The sequence below is a fragment of the Cinclus cinclus genome, chromosome 10 (genome assembly GCF_963662255.1).
Source record: "Cinclus cinclus chromosome 10, bCinCin1.1, whole genome shotgun sequence".
Classification (NCBI taxonomy): domain Eukaryota; kingdom Metazoa; phylum Chordata; class Aves; order Passeriformes; family Cinclidae; genus Cinclus; species Cinclus cinclus.
Genome location: NC_085055.1, coordinates 9,574,755 through 9,596,067, shown reverse-complemented (window position 1 = coordinate 9,596,067; position 21,313 = coordinate 9,574,755). Strand labels below are relative to the sequence as shown.

The following is a 21,313-nucleotide window of genomic DNA, read 5'->3' as shown; positions in this document are numbered from 1 at the left end:
CCTGGAATGGCAGCAGTCACCCCAGGCTGCAGCTCCCCATCATGGTACCAGGGCAAATTGCAAGGATGAAATGGTTGTTGTACTCTCAGGGTTTTCCTGGTCACGTCCCTTCCTGCTTGTTTGTGCAAAGGCCGTTCTCCAGTGGGGTCCTCCTCCAATGTGAGACACTCTTTTCAGAGTGGGGTGAATTCCCAGCCATGAGCTGGCATGTACCTACGATCTCTTGTGCTGCAAGGATGAGGTGGGTCCTTCTTACAGGCTGTTCTGGTCAAGCTGATGCTCAATAAATCTCATGGCCATGATTTTCTTGGGGTCATTAGTGCAGCAAATACAAACTTTCCTATAGGCACTGGGAACAGGCTGAAAAGGAATCAGGGAAGGTATGTATGGACTTTTGGTGATGATAAGGACATGGGATGCTGTAGAGCTGGTGCAGCCCGTTCAGGCAATGTTTCCTGGGGAGCTTTTGCTGCAGGGCACCTGGGAAATCGATGAGATAAGGAGGGAGAAACAGACCTGGAGAAAGCAATGCAATCTTCCTCCCCAAACTGAGTTGGACGTGGAGTTTTCTTGGTGCTCATTGAGTAGCAGAGGTTGTGTGGGTCCCTCTGTATGTCCAGTATTGGAAAGAAGAGCCTTTCCCATGAGAAGCTCACTGTGTCCAGGGGACTGTGAGAGCTGTAGGAGACCCTGAATCTCATCACTCATGAAAAATGCAGAGGAACTGTTCAGAAAGGGACTGAGATATATCTGCTGGACAGGAAAGGAAACATTACAAATTTCCTGCAGGCTTCCCAGCCTGGCTTCATAGTGGACATGAGCAGCTGGTGGGATTGGGAAGGTGACAGAAGAGGGAGATATCAGAAATTACAGGGACTGATTTTTATGGCTGAAAAACACCTGCAACTGCAATGTTACATTTAAAAGGAAAGGAAGGTCTTTAATCTGCCTAATGGGCAATGGCATGTCCCATGCTGATATGGCTGTAGCAGGAATGCTAGTGAAACTGCATCTGAACCAGAGCTGAAGGAACAGTTTGGAGGGACACCTCACCTGCCTGTGGTGCTATTGAAAATTTGACCCATGAGAGGTCACAGCATGCTGGAGCAGGCACCTTCCTGCTGCAGCAACTCCCTGTCAACTCCCTGCACCACCAGGTGAGCTTTGGGTCCCAGAAAATGTGTGAGTCCTGGACAGTGTGGATGCCTGGTGAGATTGGTATCCTGGGCAGAGTATTGGTCCTTGATAAAGTGTGGACCCTGAGTGAGATGTGGGTCGTGGGGGAAGGATGGGTGCCAGTAGAGGTGGGGAGCCCAGGAGGTGCATTAAAGACTCTGGGGCAGAGCTAATGCACCCCAGAGAGAGCACAGTACACGAGGAGCTGGACTAGGACGCCCCCGAGTTCCCAGATTCGGGCGAGTGTCCCACCAGCAACGGGGAGGGTCGGGTATCACCCTTAATCTCCTTGCCCTGGGAGCACTGGGGAGGTGTCTGTCTGCTGGGGCGGGCAGGGGGGACGGGACAGAGGGGCAGGGCAAGAGTTAACCTACCTGCTCTGCCATCCATCTCTAGGCTCCACCTCGGAAGAGAGGGGAGGGAAGAGAGAAAAAGTAGGGAGGAAAAAAAAAAAAGAAAAAAGAAGAGGAGGAGGAAGAGCGCAGAGAGAAGCGCCCGGACCGCGGGCAGCCCGGCCAGCAGCGGAGCGGCCGCCCCGTCCCACTCCCAGCATGTTCCAGTGGTGAGTGATCTCCGCGAAGCGCAGAGCCCGAGCCCTGCTCCCACTCCGCTCCCGCACCGAGTCCCGGTATCCCTATGTTCGCCGTCCCGTGTCCTCTGCTCCCGCTGCCCGGCACCGCCGTCCCGACGTTGGGTCCTGCCCGGAGCCGGGGGACTGCGAGGTCCCCTCCGCATGGGGTCCCTCTCAAAAGTCGCCTCGGGGGTGGCTGGCCGGGGTAGGGCATCTCTGGTACGGAGGGTGGGCATGGGGAAGCGACTAAGGATGGAGTCTGTCATTTGTCCCCTGTCCGTCTGTCCCCATCCCAGAGCGACCCTCCCGCCGTCGCGGCTCTTCGGGGCCCCCAGGCGGGGTCTCCCTGCCCGCGGTACCCCGGGAAAGGCTCTCTGGGGGTCCGCTCCCGACACAAATTTCTCTCCATCCCGGGGCACCGGAGCTCCGGCCCGGCAGGAGGCAGGGTGGGGGCAACGGGCAGGCGCGGCTGTTGGTGCCCCCCAATCCTTGGGGATGCTTTTCCCTGAAAAGAGCTGGTTTGTGTGGTGGGGCCAGGGAAAGCAGGGCTTCCAGCCCTGCCCGATGGGGTCCCTGTCCCACGGTAGCGCCAGCTTGGGGGCACATGCCCTCACCGGGGGCAACACCCTGGATTTCGGCTCTTGCTTCTTCCCCAGAATCGTGTTTTTACCGCCTTGTGTTTAAACCAGACGGCTTTTAATGAGGAGGGGATGCGCCTCCGGGGACCCCACGGCGAACCGCGGCCCCACTTGGCGCTTGTACCCAGCTATTGCACAGGCTATCTCTGGGGACATTTAGGTGCTTTCTGTCCAGCATCTTCCCCTTCATAAGACCCCCTCCCGAAATCCTTGGCACTGCCAACAGACACGACTCTATGCTGGCGGTGGCTCCAGTGACTGGGTCTAATTGAGGGGCTGGAAAAATATCACATAAATAGGCCCTATCACATAAATAGACGGCGCTGGCGGATCAAAGAGGTTTTCACGTGAATCCAAAATGAAGGGATAGGGATAGAGAGCCCCTGTCTCCCGGGGCCTCATCTTCCCTCGAGCATCAACACCTGAAAGGGATACTGCCCACCTCTAACTTGGAGTTTATGTTTAACTGCCTGGTGGAGCAGCCACCTCGCAGAGAGGCTTTTGAAGTTTCCTTGGGGGATAAAAGGGAGGAGGAGGAACGTGAAAGGAAGACCTTTTCAAAGCTTTCCTGGTGGCACCAACACCAGCAGTTGGGGCAGACAAACCTGGCTGGCACCTATGGGAGCTCCCCCGGTGGCTGCCACCCTTGGGCCCTGTAGTGCTGGGTGTCCCCAACTCCTGGGGAAACCGTGGGGACTGGCTGGGGACTGTGTCCCAAAGAAGGGTCCTGGGGCTTGGCGGGGTCACTTCTCTGCGATGGCACAAACCCAAAGCACTTCCCTTGCCAATGCATCCCCAGAAAGCAGGAATTACTTTTTCACCCGTACCTAAAAGTACTTCCCAGCTGAGGACACCATAGGGCAGAAAGACGATCAGAAGACAACTGTTGCTCTTTTGTCCCCCTAATCCCTTTGATGTGGGAATTGCCTGCAGTTGTGGCTCAGGCAGGGACAGGGTTTCTACAGGGCAGAGGTGGCTGTGGGGCTCCTGGCTCCTGCTGGACCTGGCGGGACCCTGAGGTTTGCAGTCAGACCAGTAGGAAAAATCCCAAATGGATTCTTGTAACAAAGCAGGAATCGCACTGGTGAGAATTGGGAAACCAGGTCCACTGAAGGAAGGAAGAATAAGTTTCTGTGCTGTTGTGTAACACCTTACCTATAAACATACCCAGGCCACTCAATGCTCTACCACTTAATAAAAGCTGGAGTTGTCCCCTCAGCCCTGGGTCAGAACCTTCTGTCTGGACCCAAGGAGACTAACGGGGGTCAGTGCACCCGTGCAGTTCCTCTCTGTTAGGCAGAGTCTGACAAGGCTGAGACCATCTGTGCCAGCTAGTGATAGACCTACCTACCTATGCAAATTTTAAAAATTTTCATCAGTAATTCCCTGCCCTTTGGCTTCTGGGGGACGTTTGGCCATCCTTCAGGCTGGGTATTTTATTACCTGTTGTCCTTGGGTGGCAGGGAGTGCAATAATGTGGTGGGACAGAACAGGATGGGATGGGATGGAATGGAATGGAATTGATGCAAATGGAATTACTATACAGGGGTGACAGGGTATTTCTGCAGCAGTGCCAAGTATGGATGAGAGGTTTTAAACATTGCTTGGCTGTGCTTGGAGTAAAGCTGTATTGGAACTGAAGGGTTTGTAAGAATAGCTGTGCAGGCAGGGCTGGAGAGGGTTAAGGGAATGGTGAGATCTAATCAGAACTGCTCCCTCATCAGTCTCAGATGAGTGGCCACATATAATACTGGATGAGGAATATCTATCAATTTATCCTTAATTACTTATTTCCACGCTCACTCCCACAGTCCACACTAGTGATCACAGTTTTCCCACGACAATGTCAGGCTCGAAAGTTCTTTGTGCTTCAGGGAGAAGCCAGAGACAGGATCTCCTGAAAGCTCCTGGTTCCCATCTGGGATTCTTGCATTTCAGGGCGAGTTGAATCCCTGAGCACAGTGTTGTCTTCTGCCCTGGGGAATCTGACAACATATGGGGTGTCCCACCAAGCAGCTGTTTCGGTGTAGCCCGAGGCGCAAAACTCCAGCAGCTTCACAGTGGCTCTGATCACAATCCAGCCTCCAGGTCTTGGAGAGTTTCATAGCTTTTTTTGGGTTTTTTGTCTGGAAAGTACTTGGGTTAAATGTTTCAGGTTTCAGCCCCAAGCTCCTTTTCTGGACTGTCTTGAGGTGAAGGTGCATCTGCCTGCTAGAGATGATTCTGGATCTTTCTGGTTCTGCCAGGAGCAGGGCACTGAGGGCTGTCTCCAGTGGGTGTCACCCAGGCTGGGATGTGCTTCTGACATTAAGAGGACAGGCAGAGGGGTGTCCCAACACCAGAGCCACATCTGTCTCTGTCAGCTCCACAACCCAGTGGCAGGAAAAAGGGGTCCAGGGACTGCCAAGCACCATCTGTGAGAGCAGACAGAGGTGGGGGTGCCCTTGGGAAACTGTTGGAAGCTTCATCTGCACAGGGAGATGGCCCAAGGCAGCTGGAACACAGGACTGAGGCAGGAGGGAGTTGGTGCAGATGTGCAAGCTGTGGAGGGAAGCTGAGCACTCAGGAGCTACACTGTACAGCTGGGTAGAGAGGGCAGTTCCCTTCCTCTGTGGCAGTAGGATTAGAAACCCACCTTTAGCTGTGTGGAAAAGCAGGCTGGGGAGCAATTGTGCATCAGTAATCTCCAAGTGCAGCCTTCCTGCAGTCCCAAGGACCTCAGGAGGATCCTGCTCAAGCCCCCTGTAAGGAGTTTGTCCCATGAGCCAGCAGCTTCCCAGGGCTGTAGGTCTGCAGCAGAGCAAAGCAACAAGATGGACCCAGGAAGAGCTGGGTTTGATCTACTCATGCCCTGCACACCCTGGACATGCAGACACCTGGTTTGTCACAGGCTGGGAAAATCTGCCCACCCAATCTGCCCTGCATCTGCTGCTCCTTATCACCACAAAGGAAGCAACAGGACCCAAGAGCTGCCAAAATGCCCAGGAGTGCCCCCAGAAATACTGGTTTCCAAGGTGGTTGTAGGCTTTCCCAGTGAACTGTGAAATTTTACTCAAGAAGGTTTTTTTTGTTTGTTGTTTTGTTTTTGTTTTTTGGGTTTTTTTTAATGAAACAGCAATGCTGGTTTTATGTTGACTCTGCTGTGTAACTTTTGATGCCAGTGTAGGGCATGGACAGCATGTCTGTCTTGGAGCTAAGGCTTCTGTGGAAAAGATAATTCCCTCCTGCTCTTGTCGTCAACTTCAACTGCAATTTTCAGATGGCTGAAACAGCAGTTTCCCTTGGGACTTTCTTCTGAAACAGCTGCCTTGCTGCAACTGTCATCCTGACTTCTCTCTCCCTCTCAGCCCATTTTCATCTTTCCTGTGAACCCTTCCCTGATCTTAGCACTGGGGTTACCAGATTACCTTGTGCCTATCCCTACAGTTAAGTGTGGCCCCAGGGCCACCCCACAAGCAGGATGCAGCTGACAAGAGTATGCATGGAGATGTCCCACAGCTCTTCCCTAGAGGTTTATGCTCCTCAAAAGGTGATGGAACACAGATTATGAGCATCCCATTACCTCTCAAGGAAATGCTTTTGCAGACAAAGCCTCTTGAAGCCTGTCATTTCTTCTCCTTAACCCCTTGTCTCTTCCCTTTAGGAAGAAGACCATCTACAAAACAGTTTGTCTCTCCTTCTTGCTGATCATTACAGTCACAGTGCTGCAGCGTGGAATGGCCCCAAACCAGTTCATGCAGGGCCAGCAGCAGAAAGAACTGCCCCCTTCAGAGTCCTTGAAATCACAGAAGAGAGACAACGCCTTCTCCATCAGCAGCACTTTCTGGAAGACCAAGAAGGAGAAAGCTCCTGTGAAGGAGGAGACTGTGACAGCAAAGCAAACAAAATCCTGGGATGTCACCACTACCAACTGCTCAGCCAATCAGAATTTCAGCAAGGTGGATTGGTTCAAAGGGCTGGAGCCCAACTTCCAGCAGTTCTTGCTCTATCGGCACTGCCGCTACTTCCCTATGCTGATCAACCACCCAGAGAAGTGCAGTGGGGATGTCTACCTGCTCATCGTGGTCAAGTCCATCATCACACAGCACGACCGCCGTGAGGCCATCCGGAGGACCTGGGGCCAAGAGAAGGAGGTGGAGGGCAAGAGGATCAGGACACTGTTCTTGCTGGGCACCGCCTCCAAGGAGGAGGAGAGAGCCAACCACCAGAAACTGCTAGATTATGAGAACCACATCTATGGGGACATCTTGCAGTGGGATTTCCTGGACAGCTTCTTCAACCTCACTCTCAAAGAAGTCCATTTCCTGAAGTGGGTTGACATCTACTGTGACAATGTCCACTTCATCTTCAAAGGGGATGACGATGTGTTCGTGAGTCCCAGCAATATCCTGGAGTTCCTGGAGGACAAGAAGGAAGGAGAGGACCTCTTTGTGGGGGATGTCCTCTACAAGGCCAGGCCAATCCGTAAGAAGGAGAACAAGTACTACATCCCCAGTGCCCTCTACAACAAAAACATCTACCCACCCTATGCAGGGGGTGGGGGCTTCATCATGGGTGGAGCCCTGGCCAAGAGGCTGCATAAGGCCTCAGAGACACTGGAGCTGTACCCCATCGATGATGTCTTCCTAGGGATGTGTTTGGAGGTCCTTAAAGTGTCACCTGTTGGGCATGAGGGCTTCAAAACTTTTGGCATTGTGAAAAACAAGAACAGCAAGATGAACAAGGAGCCATGTTTTTACCGGAGTATGTTGGTGGTTCATAAACTGCTGCCTCCAGAGTTGCTCCAAATGTGGGACTTGGTCCACAGTAACTTGACATGCTCAAGAAAACTCAATGTCCTTTAGCTCGGTCTCTCTGGAGAGCTGGGACTGCAGGAGCTGGGACAACTGATCCCTGCTCTGGGGTGGGGTGAGCCTCTGCTGGTGGCACACAAATCCTTCAGGGGCACTGCCCTCCAGAGTGAGGAGGGCAGAGACGTTGCACTCGTGGGCAGGGTTTGCGATAGTGTTTGTTCCTGTACTGTATTGTGGTTCACATATCTCCAGCTGGGTTGGGGGTTGCTGAAAAAGAGAAAAAACCCATCAAAACATGACAAGTCAAGCACAAAACTGAGAGGGCCAAGAGGTTTGTGCTCTGCTTTAGGTACCTCCTCCACAGCAGCATGATGGAGTGGAGGGGTGGAGGGAGGCAGGGAGGGATGTGGCACTGGTATTTTTTGGAGATGTTCAGGGTCTGGCTATCCAGGGAAGCTGCTCCAAGGGAGTTCCACCAATTACAAGTGCATTGGCCCCTCCCAACTAAAAAATCATGTGATTTTGTTATCACAAATTTCTCCTCCATGCAAGATTTTGGTAACACTGACCCTGTGTGCATTGGGTTCCTCCCCACCAAAGTCCTCTGTGTCCCCATAAGCAGCTGGGGAAAGGGGCTCTTCTCTGAGGCTGGCTCTCAACAGCCCCATTCGGGTTTCAGGCAGTCAGGGGACTGCGGTCCTTGTCCCTGTCAGGGGGTCCCAGGCAGTGGTAGCTCCCAGCACCAGCCTGGGCTGTGCTTGCTTCCCCAGCCCCACTGCAGCCTTACTGCACGTGTCCTCAGAGGAATGCACCCAGCTGAAATTCCTCAGGGATTTGTACCTCCTGGCAGGAAAGAGACTAGGCCAGCTGCCCTTGCTTGTGGCCAAGGAAGCGGTGAAGAAAACTGATGGCCCTCCTTGGAGTGCCTCAGGGATTTGTCACTACTGGGACTCTACTTCTTGGGCATCCTGGGGGTGCTGTGGGGAGACCCTCTCCCTGCTGCACAGCTGCCCTTGTGGCTTTACCTTGCAGGGGACAACAGCCCCAAAGGCCCTGTGTGTGGCTGCTTTGGGTTCAGCCCTGGTTTGTCAGCAACTGTGATGCTCCAGGGTAGGTTGGAGACATTGATCCTGCTCTGGCATGAGAAGCAAGAGACCAAGGGGACAAAATGAAGGAAAGCTGGTGTTTCACACATCTGCTCCTCTCAGGGTTGTTGCAGTGTTTATCCCACAGGCTGAGATGCAGGAGCATGACAGGGAATGGTGTCACAAGATGTGGCCTTTTTTCTTTGGGCTGAAAGGGCCATGAGCTCTTGAGGGGAGCCCTGGGCTGGCTACCTTGCTGGAAACCACACAACAGAGAGACATGTGGCCACACAAGGGCCACGGATGCTCTCCAGCCACTGACTGCAGGCATGAGCGAAGCCACAGGAATGTGAAAAGCCACACACACTCACACACACACGTGCTCCCTGGCACAGGCTCTGCACACCCAGATGTCCCTGTGTGTAGGGCTGGCATGCCCAGATGTCCCTGCAGTGTCCCTGCAGGGGGTGGACACACACAGCCACATCCCTGGCCCTGACCATGCACAGTGAAACACGGGCACAGACGCCCTTGCTCCCTCTCTGGTGCCAGACGTTGAAAGGAAAAAAAATTTACTACCTCAAAGGTCCTCCTGTGCAGTGCCTTTTTTTTTTCCTTTCTCTCTTTTTCTTAATGCATTTTGGAAACAGGTCTGTTTCATTTACTCCAAGTACATTCCCCAGGTTAGAAAACAAACTAAAAAAGGGCATAAACCAGTCAAAAAGGGCATCCACACTCCAAGTCACACACCACTCTCAAAATGGCCCTGCTCAGATGACATGTAGATTTGAAGAGGAAGAAGAGAAAAGAGCCAGTGCTGCCCAGGGCTCAGCTGGTGGTGATACTGTGAAATTGGATATACAATGCACCAAGTCCCTGGAGCGACAGGGCAGAGTCCTGAGGGCATTTTTGGTATCCACTGGGCTTAGGCAGCACACAACTCTTTCCTTTTCCCATCCCTTCCCTCCTTCCAGCAGGAGTGAGTTCAGAAACACTTGCCAAGTTGATAGCTCCGTATTTTATGTCAGGTACAGTACTTTAGGCTGTACATTTATCCTGGATGCAGGGTCAGCTCTCACTCTCTGTAGTAATGTGTACGGTGAGCCAGGGCTGTGTGCAGACATCTCTCAGTGTTGTTCTTCACCTGGTGGGACCTGTACAGAGAAACCTTGTAGAGTTTGGTGAATACTCTAGTTTCTAAATAAAGGTTAAAGGAAGAAGAAAAAAATCCTACAAGCCTTCACGTTTTGTCATTACTAGTGTGTTTCTGCTGGGAACAAAACCTGGCAAGGAGCTACAGTGACAAAACTAACTCCTTGGAATGGGCATCTGGGGACTGTAGCTGCCCTGTTCCAGCTTGGCACTGCTTCCCTGTGGAACCTGGCATGGTAACAAGGCTGGTGGGTATTTTCTCTCTTTCAGGCAGTCTTCCACCTCCATTTCAAACTAAACTTCAGATCCTCCTGGTGCCCCGCAGGGAAGAGCTTCCCATGTCACCCTCTGTGGCAAAAGCCACCTCAGCAGGGTTGGAAACTCACTCCTTTTGTTGAGCACTCTCTCCTAGCGCAGAAAGAGATAGGCACCCCTTGTCCCTGTTACCCTCCCCACAGCAGGACCTTGCTCAGTTCCACAGCCAAAGCACCACCACGGGGTAACACAACCACTGATCATGAGGTTTGAACCTGGCTGGGTGAAGAGGAGAAAAGACACAGGTGAACCTGTGGGTCTCACCTTGGTTATTAGGCACCAGGGGGGAGCTCAGTTTCCAGGACTGGCACCCAGCTCGGTCACTCCCGGTGTTGGGGAGCAGAGAGGCCAGCAAAGGGGACCAGGACACGCTATATTTGGCAGGCCGGGCCAACTGTCACCGGGACTGGCTTCTCCAGCGCACCAAAAATTTCATACGCGTGGACAAAACGTAAATGCTGAGTGGCTGCACTCACGGATACTCCTGCCCATTTCCCCCTCCAGCGTGACCCCACGTTGTCACAAGCCCTTGTGTGCCACGTGTCCGGGCGTGCGCGGGCGGCTCAGGCCGAGGGCTCCCCGTCCTCCCCTCACGATCCGCCCCGTCAAGCATGGCGGGGAGAACGCGGCTCGCGGGCGGGTGCTGCCCCCTGGCGGCCGCGCCCGCCCCTCCGACCATTTGCCGCCGGGCCGCGGGTGCGGCTCCAAAATGGCCGATGGCGAAGGGCCGGAGGAGCCCGGGCCCAGGACGATGACACACGGCACACAGACCCCACAGCCCTCCAGCTGAAGCGACCCCAGACATCACCGGTTTAGTTTCAGGCACAGGGACTGGCCTTTGGCGAAGGGAGAAGTGGTCACAGCAGGGTAGGAACAGGCCGCAGCACTGGCCCAGTGTGCCGGGAGGGTGGAACAGTCCGTGACCACAGCCACAGCTGGGGGTCGCAGGCACAGGCCCAAGGGCAGGGCAGGAACTTCCCAGCAGGACAGGGGTAGATGACACTGTAGGACCCTGTGCCCAGGAAGGCTGAGCTACAGAGCCCTGCTTTTCTGTGCCCACATTTTCTGCACCCAGAGGCCATGTACTGCAACAGCTGCCCCTGCAGGGCAGTACCCTGTGCTTGGCTAGAAAAACCAGCCCATGACCACTGCCACAGGCCCGAGTTTGGTTACAAACAAGCAGCCAACTTAAGCAGGCATTTGGGCTATGTATTTGCTTCACATTTAGGGGCAAGAGGAGACAATTTGGAATGAAGCACAAGAGAAAATGCCTCCAGGAGAGAGCAAGTGAACTGCAGGGCCTTAGTACAAGATCTGATTTACTTTAGTTTAGAAAGTAGAAAAGCAATTGGCTAGCAAGCACCATCACAGCATCTTCAGTTAAAAAAAATAAAATTAATAAAACACGGTTGTGGTTACAGAGCTTAACTTGACCATCATAATACTCTCCCCTACTTTCTGCTAACACAGCACACACACTGCTGGGAGCTGACACAGGCTAGAGCAAAGCAGGACAGAATCTGCTGCTGTGACACCAATGACCTTAACCCAAAAGAGGGAAAACTACAGACAGCCTGTTTCTGACAGCCTGGCTTTAGTGGCACAGAAGTAACACGAACCAGTTTAGGTCCTTTAATCTGTCCAAGACAGGGTGCTGAAGCACAAATGATAAAACATTCTGCATTTTTACAGCAAAAATGCTACAGAAGTTTATAGGAAAAAAAAAATTTGTACATGGGTAAAACATTATAAATTCAAGACAACTCACAGACAAGGGGTGAATTCCCACATCTATCACTCTTTTGTTTTAAAAAGTTCATTTGAACAGGCAAGCAGTCAAAATGGCTTGCTCTCTCTTCCTTGAAATGAAAATTTTATCTTCCAAGTGGCTCACAGTACTGCTTCGCTTCTTGGAATGTCCTCCGAAGGCTCCGCCAAGATCAAAGGAGAATAAAAGCCCCCGGAGTCCTTTCAGATAGTCTCGTAGAGCAGGAGAAAGGAAAGGGGAAGTTTATTCAAACTTGATCTTCTTCCCTTGCGGCTTGTGATCTCCACCTCCTCCTCTGCCTCCTCGGAAGCCACCTCCTCTACCTAAAAAGAAAATTATTTCAAAAAACAGCTATAGTGGTGTATATATATACACCTCTGCCATTCCAAAGCCACCCTGGCACAGGACAGAAATCCAATGTTCTGTGGTAACCCCACACCATAACCCTAAGAATGGCTTTGAGTTTATATCTGAGCACACCCCCTCTGAACAGCAGCATTTGTTTCATCTTACCTCCAAATCCTCCTCTGCCACCACCTCTGCCACCAAATCCACCTCTTCCTCCTCGGCCACCTCCTCGGCCACCACGACCACCAAATCCACCGCCACGCTGAAATTCACCCTTTGGCTTGGCAAAATCGAGGATCACTTTGTTTCCATCTATCTCTCCATCTTCCATGGCTTCTTTAGCTGCTTTGGCATCTTCTGCAGAGCTGAAGTCCACAAACCCAAACCTAGGAAACAGGTTACAAGAATAACAGTCAGTCGTATTCCACAAACTGCAGTACCACCTACAGGTTCCTGACAGAAATCTTTTTGGAATCAAACACCAGCATTTCTGCATCCCACAGGATTTGTCACTTGTAGGACAGTAGTGGCTAATCACAATCGATGGAGCTCCACTGTGAGTTTGCCAGTACTGAACAGTTAATCTTCTTCTCGTGCGAATCCATCAGCTGCCACGGAGATTTGCTGGCAGGAAGGAGCTCATTGAGAAGAGGGGAATAGTGAGCATGCACTGCCCTCCACCAGTGGACCCAAAGCTGTGTGCTCTCCTCTCCCACCCTATGTACAGTTTCACAGAACCACCCACAAGAGCAGGAGAAACATCCTGCATTGCAGAGATAAGCTGAAGTGAGGTGCTCTGTAGCACCTGAACCTATCCCAGGTGATGTTTAACCCACCCTTTAGATGATCCAGTGTCTCTGTCTGTGACTATTCTTGCGCTTATTGAGCCTTCAAATGATTCTCTTAATGTCTCCTCTGTGGTGTCCTCAGAAAGGCCTCTGACAAATAATGTTTTGCTTTGCTCTGTGAAAAGGGAACACATTCAGAAGCCATTCAGCCTGAGCAAGGGAACCTTCAGCTTCCTAACATCACATCCAGCTTGCATTACTGGCTCCCAGAACATCTCTCATAAAGGGGTTGTTTTCGAGGAACAGCTCAAGCACCTTAAGTTCATGAAAACTTTTTCAGGACTACAGTCAGCCTGACATCAAAGGATTTCCCATCAACCAACCTGACACTTGTAATTTGCCCCGCTCCCTTTTTTAAAATAGATGCTTGCCCCTTATCAACAGTGATAACTAATTGTATAGACTGCTGGATCAGCACTTGACTATCTAGAGGAATTTGACAACAGTTTCATCAGCATTTCAGATAATCAGTCATCATATCCAGCACACCTGCTTATGATGTTTGGCATGTTCAATTTTTTTTTTAAAGCAGCCCCTATTTGCCTGGATGGTGCCCTCCTGCCACAGCTGGAAATAAACATGAAACACTCACGATTGAATCCTCCTCCTCCTCCTCCACCTCGTGCATTTGTGTTCCCTTTCTGCCACGATGGTGTACTGAATTCCAGTCTGATTGTTCTGCCTTCGATCTCTGTGTTGTTATAGGAATTCAATGCCTCTTTGGCATCCTCAGCTGTGGCAAAATCTACAAACGCATACCTATGTGGACAGCAAGATTCCAGTCAGCCTGGGAGCAACAAGTCATTTGCAATGCCAGCCGGGGGGTCAAAAGAAAGGCACAACATACCCTTTAGGCCTGCCCTGGTTGTTCTGTGGCACCTTGATGGAAGAAGCTTTCTTAAACACTTCTTGGAGAGTCTCTTCTGTAGCAGCATATGAGAGGTTGTTGACAATTAGGGTCTTTGGCTCTCCTATGGGGATAAGTTAGTGCTGGTTAGTGCAAGTTTGGAAAAGGAGAGCTCTCTTCCTCTAGTTACCGGACTCTGCCAAGGGGTAAGAATACTTGTTGCTCTTTCCTCACCTCAAGGTGAGGCACAAAGACAAAGCCAACCCTATTTTATTTACTGAGACCAGTTGCCCCACCTTGTCTGAAACATATGGTGGAGACACAAAATGCATTGGATGCAGAGAACAAGTCACGCAAAAGATCTAGTATTTTAATTCTCTTGCAGTATTTTAAGTTGCCATAGCCTCAGCAACTTCTGAAACAAGTGGAAATGAACCCTGAATGTCACCTGTATGCATGTTATCAGTATGAAAAGTACCTTTATGATGTTCTTGTTGGCTCTTCTCACCAGTGAAGTCAATGACCACAGCACGACCCTCAATTTCTGTGCCCTGCTTCTCCTCCAGAGCTTTGTTTGCCTCAGCTTCCGTTTTAAATTCAACATAGGCCATCCTACAGCACAGAATAGAATGTAAGCAAACACGTCCTTCCAGGAATGACAATGTTTGCAAATGGGGGGTGGGGGGGGTGGGTGACAACGTTAAAGAAAAATGCTGCAAGAAATAGGACAACTAAGGCAGCAGGTTCCTTAAGGCAGCCAAAGGACAGGCAAGCTTATCAGAATATGCTAAGAGCTAAAAAAACAGCAAACACACAACAGTCCTCTCAGCTACACACCCTTTGCTGTTCCCATCCTTGTTCATCACTATCCGGACTTCCAATGCATTTTCAAACACCTCCCTGATCTCATCCTCGGTTAAGCGGTACGGCAGGTTCTTCAGAAACAGCGTTCTGGCATCTCTCTCTGCAAAGACAAAGTTACTATCAGGTTACCAGATAAAAATCCCTCCTCGTCTAACTGCCAGTTCAGTGAGACTCAGCAAGTTGATCCAGCAGAAATTAACAGCAAGCATTCACATTTTCAGAAGCTGCAAAACCAACTGTAACAAAAGTTAATTAAACTACTGTACTTCTCTTAAGAGCATCAAGTTCAAAAAACAGGTACCAAAGTTTCAGAAAGAAACATATTTCTTCCTCAGCCCTCCCAATATGCACTATTTCTTGCAAATTTGCAAATACTCCAGTCTGGCTTGCATACCTGTATGTAAGCATTTTAGAAACTCTTCATTGGGCCGTACCTTTCTTGTTTTCTTTCATAGTTTCCTTGCTCTTTGCTTTTTCCAGTTTGATTTCCAAACCCATTAACTTCTTTCCATTCATCTGGAGAGCTTTGTCCAAATCTTCAGCAGATGAGAAGTCCACATAGCCAAACCGCCTGAAAGAACAGCATCCTTGAGAACTCAGCTGGTCCATCTCTGGCAGTAGAGACCATAAACAGAAACCAAACACCACAGAGGTCCCTGCTGGTCAAGTTCCAGGCAAAGTTAAACCCTCATCACTAACAACCACCCCAGCATATATTGAGGGGAACCAGCACCAGCACACTTGCACCCCTCTGAGCAAATCAGTGCCAAGTAAGAGAAATAAGCAGCAAAATTCTACTGATGAACTCACTTGGAAGCACCGATTCTGACATCTAGAATCTCAATATTCTTCTTCCCAAAGAATTCTCTGAGGCCAGTCTTCAGCTCATCAAACTCCTTGGTGCAGGCCAAATTTGAAACATACATAGAGAAAGCTGATGTGGGCCCTTTAAATGAAAAGATAGTAAAGTTTAAGGTTTTTTAAGGCAGTTTTTAAAATTGTGAGCCAAACTCCTGACAGCTTTAGCACATCAGTTTTTGCTCAAAAGTGGCATCATATTTCAGTATTAAGTCCCTTATAATCATCATTTGTGCTGGGAAAGCCCACCCCTGACATCCTAGATCTTCACAGTTACATTCCTCATGCAACAGTCCAATCACAGTCCATCAAACAAGCATCATTTGATGATCCTGCACCACTTACCATCTGTTTTCTTTTTCTTGGGCTCTGGTGCACTTTTACTGGCCATTTCCTTCTTCCTCTTTCCAGGTGCTTCCTTGACAGGTTCTGTGACAAAACAAATCAACACTGAAAAATACAGAACTTTTCCCAAGTTGAATCAACACAGGAGCATTAATCTTCACACCAGTCATACACAAGATCTTCTCTTGTCACTCGTCAGCTGCTCCTCAGCACAACAGACCATTACAGCACATTTTTGCTCAGGCATCTTTCCTGTTATTAGAGTTATGGTTTCAAAATTTAAACTCACTTTCATCCTCACTTTCCTCCTCGGCATCCTCTTCATCCTCCTCTTCATCATCATCCTCATCATCATCCTCCTCCTCATCTTCCTCATCATCAGATTCTGCTGCCTTGGCTTTCACTGGTGCAGCCTTGGCTGGAGTGGTTTTCTTCACTGGAACAGGGGCTGTGTCCATAGCTTCATCTTCGGACTCTGAAACAAGATGAGCACAGTATTCAGACAGTTCCACATTACGCTCCTTTTGAAACTAAGCAAAATGTTTCTCATGTCTGCCTAAGTTTGCATGTTCTCAGGAAAAAAGTTCAATACAGTTAGATTTTACAAAAGTTTTTTCTCTCCCTCAAGTTTTACTGCATTAAACAAACAAACAATACCTGTTCACCCATAGTAGGAAATTTTGCTAAGAACAGGGAAATTAACACCCATTCAGCAACACGGTCAACAGCAACCAGCTAAACCACCTGATCAAACACTGCATCACTTCCATTATCTTTTAAACTACCTCCCTCCCCCAGCTTGCTGTGTTTAATAATAAACATGTTATACCATCCTCTTCATCATCCTCCTCATCCTCATCTTCATCCTCATCCTCCTCCTCAGATTCCTGCTTTGCTGGCACAGCTGCAGGCTTTTTGGCTGGTACTGCTGCAGGCTTTTTGGCTGTAGGCTTCACAGGCATTGGTGGTTCCTCTTCCTCATCTGCATCAACAGTACAAAAAGTCTTCACTACTAAGGTTCAAGGGATGAGTGGTACAGGTAAAAAGTACTTGGAGCTTCCAAAAATTTTGTCCCAAAGCTCAGGAAAGACCAATCAAGAAACTAGATGCTTTACAGGCCGTGGGTAAGGCAGCTGCAAGCCCAAGCTCCCCTCCAAACTTCATCCATTGCCCACTTCCCCTTTGTAACCCCTCTTTAATCAATCACCACCCCCCCCAAGTAATAAACCATACAAATCTTTCCATTCCAAAGGTACTCATGTTTAATGACTTGATTGAACCAGCTTTAGTCAATGTGTATTTCTAAAGTAACGCACCAGAATCATCCTCTTCATCGTCCTCCTCCTCATCATCATCATCATCTTCATCATCCTCTTCTTCACTCTCCTCCTTCTTAGCATTCTTTCCATTTTTTGCTCCTTTGGTTAGGACAGCAGCCTTTTTAGGTGTTGGAGCAACAGCCTTTTTGGGCTGTGGTGTAGCCACAACCTTCTTTGCAGGCGTAATTGCCTTTTTTGCAGGAGTAGCAACTTTTTTTGCAGGAGTTGCAGCCTTCTTGGCAGGGGTAACAGCAACTTTTTGTGGTTTCTTCTGGGGGATAATAATCTGAAAGACACAGAGGAAGACTCATGATTGCCTGTTTAAGCTACAATTACTTCACTATCAGACAAACAGAAAGCAACTGAAATTTAAATCCTTCTGACAGTTCCTAGTAAGTTACCTCAAATGCCCACCCTGATGAATCAATACAGCTCAAACCGATTTTTTTCACGTTTTCAAGAGCCTACTTATGGAACATGAAAGCACTTCTACATTCAGTGGTCCTGAACCAAGACCAGTGATGTCTAATAGCATTCACCATCTTTGAACTTTAACACTCGCACATTATCTGCATGTGACAATCCATATTGCTCATTACTAGCGTAATTAAGTACCCCCTTATCAGCTTTAGGACAGCTTGAAGACCCCAGCAGTACTTCCAAAAGCCTGGAAGTACACACTTGGCAGATGAGCTATTTTTCCACATGCTGCTTTGGCTTCATAAAATCGTTTATTCTTTAGCCAGTTTAGTGAGGAACACTGACAGCTTATTAAGATCCTGTTACAGTGTAACCCACAACCCTCATGACACTTCAGTAACACGTGCATCCTTTGGACTACATATCTATATCAAGCACCTCTTCTCCGCTGCTTTCCTCTAGGTCCGAGGATTCCTCTTCCTCGCTCTCCTCGAACTTTTTCGGGGGGGGAGCCATTTTTTTCTGTTTGATCTGATTCTTCGGGGTCTGAAAGAGAGCGCGAAGAGCACGTTTAGCTGTCATGCTCACTCGGGTCGCATGAGAGCGCCCGCTGCGGCGGGCAATAGTCCCCACCACGTGGCCGCCCTCCGGCCCCCGCGGCGCTCAAGGGGCCGCCCGGGAATTGCGGGGACGCTCCCGCCGGTGTGCGGGGCCTTCCCGGCGGCGCGGGGAGATCGGGCCCCGGGAGAGCCGCGCGCTCCCACGTGCTCGCTGTGCCCGCGCCCCACGTGGCCGCACTGTGACGTAGCCCCGCCCTCCCATCCCGCGCGCGCTCGCACGCGGGGCCCACCCGCGTCCCTCACACACACGCACGGGCCCGCAGCCCTCTCCCCTCCCGCCCCGCGCCCCCGCCCGCGGCCGGCGCACGGAGCAGAGCGGGACGGGGGGGGTGGGGGGGGGAGAGGAGGGCTTGAAGCCGCTGCGTCCGGGTCCGCGGCCCCTCCCCTCGCCGCCATCTTCACGGTGAGGGAGAAGGCCCGGAGCCACCGCGCGGCCCGAGCGCACAGCGGCGAGGAGGCAGCCCAGCTCCCTCCCCGATACTCCCCCATCCGCACCCTCCCGCCCCGTCATGTCGGGGTCCACCCGCTGCCTTCCCCCCCCCCCCCCAGTTGCTGCGCTCCGGTCTCTCACCTTCGTGATTTTCACCATGATGGCGGCGGTGCCTGGCGGCGCAGGGGCGGCGGCCGGGCTGTGTCGGGAGTGGGGTGGGCGCGTCCGGCGGGGCGGCGGCGCGGAGGGATGGGGCCGCGGGCAGGCGGCGGGAGCGGCGGGGACGCGCGGGCGGCCGGAGCGGGCACTGACACGAAAGAGCGAACGCGTGCCCCTTCCGCCCCCTTTCCTAGCCCCGCGTCAGGCTCCGCCCTCACCGCCCCCGCCCCGGCCAATCGCCGCGCGCGCTGCGCCGCCCGGCCAATCGCGGCCCCCGCCCCTCGACCCGCTGCGCCAATCGCCGTTTCTCTGCGATCAACCAACCGGGGAGCGCGTTACAGCCCCGGGGCCGTGCGGCGGGGGGCGAGCGCGGGGGGCCGCACCGCTCGCCCGGGAGGACTCGGCGGTAGCCAATGGGACGGAGGCAGCTCGGCGCCTGCGCGCTGATTGGGCGGTGGGGCCGGGCCAAGGGAGAGCACGTGGCGGGCGGCGGCCACGTGGTGGCGGCGGGTGGGGGTCGCGGCGCCTCGCGGATCGCGGCCGGGGGGACGCTGCCAATCCCGGCCCCCCCGGCCGGCCCTGCGGCAGCTCGCTGCCTGGCGCGGAACTCTGCCCGAGCATGCTTTTGCTTTCCAATTTGAAACTGGGTTCGCCCCGGCGCTCTCTCTGCCCCAGTGCCGTCTCTGTCACCCAGTTCCGCCTTGCCCCTGTCCGACCCTCGGAAGGCACTAAGCACCGGTGGACAGCTTGAAGAAACATCCGTAGGAGCCGGTCAGCGTGCTGTTGCTGAGATTGCAGTTGGCACAGAAGCACTCTGCAGTTGCCAGCCTGTACTGCTTCAGGCTGGGAGAAAAGGCCCAAAGTGGGAGAAAAAAAAATTAACCTGTGCTTGCCTAATGGGTGCTTTTGAATTCAGTCACTGCAAGAAGACACCACCTTTCTCCCTGTGGAATTTTTCCCTAGTGGCTATAAAGTCGGGATAAAAATGACCCCAGGGTCATCAGCACCCCTGTTTCACTTGTCACTGCTGGCAGTTCTGGGTGCTGCCTCACCCCCACCTGACACAGAGTGGTCTCCATTGCTGGGGTATCCCCACTACCTTACATCCCCTACCACTTCAAACTGGGCGTCCAGCCAGCTGCTGGGGGCTCCTGTCTCAGACACGGGTGACTAGCAGTTTGCCCTTCCAAGGCCTATTTCAGATAAGCACCTGACTTGGGAAACAAGAGATCCTAGTGAGCCCTAGAGTAAAAATGCATAGTCTCAATGAATTCTGTCCTGCATGGCCCTGATGCCCTTGAGGGGACACACCAGGATTCTTCAGTGCCACCTGAAGCAAGGGACACACTGTGGGTGAGGCAATATTACCTGGTTCCTAGGCTGTCCTAAGGCCTCTTTCTCCTCTGCTGGGTAAAGAGAGGCAGTTTCCAGGCAAGCTGAGCCATAGGTAAGAACACCTGCTCACTGAGAGGTGACAGGATCAATCAACCTCTGCAGGAGTAAGCCAAGCCTGTGAAGAGCCTGCCACCATCATTCAGTGTGGGGAGGGAATGAGACGGAACAGAATGGGATACTGCCCATGTCCCAGCTCTGGTCACATACATGCATGCAGATGTGGATCTCACCTGGGAAAACTTGTGTAGGGCAGCTGGACTCTGCCTGTGAAATAGCAGTACCTGGCTCATGTTCCACTGTGTGCTGCAGGAGCTGTCCCCAAGTGGGGACACTACATGGGGGATGCAGTGACACAAACCAAGGGGACACAGTGACACTGTGGCCCAAGGGGATGCAGTGTGGTGGAAGAAAGAGAGACCTGAAAGTGATTTTTAACTGTGTGAGCAAGAACTGATTGCACTCTCCTCACCATGCATGTGGTGCAAGAAAATCGTGTACCATGATTGCTTGAGCAGCTCTGCTGCCTGTACTGGGGCTGGCCTTGGTTCCTCTCTGTGCTGTGAGAAGTTGGTTTGCCATGAGAAAGGCACAACTGTTGCTTTAGCCAGGGGCAGATTTGGCAGCTGGGACACTGCATGTGTCCAATAACAGTGCCAGCAGTGGGATCTGCAAAGGGCTGGGCTGGCAGCTGGCCAGTCTTGGTTTCCAACCCTGGCAGGGGACTTCTCAATATAGCTATGTTCCATCTCTTTCCCCAGCAGTGTTTTGGAAGGTTGTCCTTCCTTCTGGCATCTCTGAGGCTGCAGCAGAACCCAGCGTTTGGAGGAAGGAGCGTAGCACCCTGTACAGAGGAGTGAGAACCAGTGCTGCCCACAGGGCTGTGTCAATTCATGCTCCATGTCAATCCATGCTCTGTATCAATCATGCACTGTGTTATCCACGCACCATTGAGCAGATCTGGATATGGCCCAATCCTGCCAGCTGCTGTTATGGCCAAAAAGGGCCCAAAATGCTGCAGGGGGTAAAGTAGCCAGGACATTGCAGATGACAGTGTTTAGGCTGGGCTGTTCCCTGTATCCCATGTGTGGTCAGGATTTCCAGTCAGCCCTAGCATTGGGCAGGAGGACAGACACTTGCCAGAGTGGAGCAAGGCCAGCCTTTTTCTGGGACACACCACATTGTAAGGCTGTTTCTAGTGGCACAGCACAGCCCAGCTCCTCTGCAGGCAGCTCCAGGAATTTCAAGGCTGAGGGAAGTCTCCCAGAGAAGCATCAGTGAGAGGGGTAATTTGGCCAAAAGAGCAGGTTTAACAGCTCTATTTGTGCAGTAAATACACTTTAGGTCCTTTAATGGCTTTCTCTT

The 21,313-nt window shown here is 51.7% G+C and overlaps 2 protein-coding genes and 2 non-coding genes across 4 annotated transcripts; 1 reads left to right on the top strand and 3 right to left on the bottom strand.

Annotated features, from left to right (window-relative positions):
* The first annotated feature begins 1,327 nt into the window (after nucleotides 1-1,327).
* Nucleotides 1,328-7,229, top strand: B3GNT7 (UDP-GlcNAc:betaGal beta-1,3-N-acetylglucosaminyltransferase 7). The gene is made up of 2 exons (XM_062498857.1): nucleotides 1,328-1,738; nucleotides 6,029-7,229. The coding sequence occupies exons 1-2, from the start codon at nucleotides 1,728-1,730 to the stop codon at nucleotides 7,227-7,229; spliced, it is 1,212 nt and encodes a 403-aa protein (XP_062354841.1). The 5' UTR covers nucleotides 1,328-1,727.
* Nucleotides 7,230-11,031: 3,802 nt separating this feature from the next.
* On the bottom strand, nucleotides 11,032-18,731 carry NCL (nucleolin). Its single transcript, XM_062498839.1, has 15 exons — nucleotides 18,539-18,731; nucleotides 17,786-17,893; nucleotides 16,925-17,213; nucleotides 16,438-16,590; nucleotides 15,898-16,083; nucleotides 15,609-15,692; nucleotides 15,216-15,351; nucleotides 14,840-14,976; nucleotides 14,379-14,505; nucleotides 14,020-14,153; nucleotides 13,542-13,665; nucleotides 13,287-13,453; nucleotides 12,683-12,809; nucleotides 12,012-12,232; nucleotides 11,032-11,821 (listed from the first exon to the last, which is right to left on the bottom strand). Exons 1-15 carry the CDS (start codon nucleotides 18,554-18,556, stop codon nucleotides 11,742-11,744), a joined length of 2,091 nt encoding a protein of 696 aa, XP_062354823.1. The 5' UTR covers nucleotides 18,557-18,731; the 3' UTR covers nucleotides 11,032-11,741.
* Nucleotides 13,101-13,177, bottom strand: LOC134048065 (small nucleolar RNA SNORD20). Its single transcript, XR_009933520.1, has one exon. It is a non-coding gene; the product is annotated as a small nucleolar RNA SNORD20 (small nucleolar RNA).
* On the bottom strand, nucleotides 15,431-15,500 carry LOC134048064 (small nucleolar RNA SNORD82). Its single transcript, XR_009933519.1, has one exon. It is a non-coding gene; the product is annotated as a small nucleolar RNA SNORD82 (small nucleolar RNA).
* Nucleotides 18,732-21,313: the final 2,582 nt, after the last annotated feature.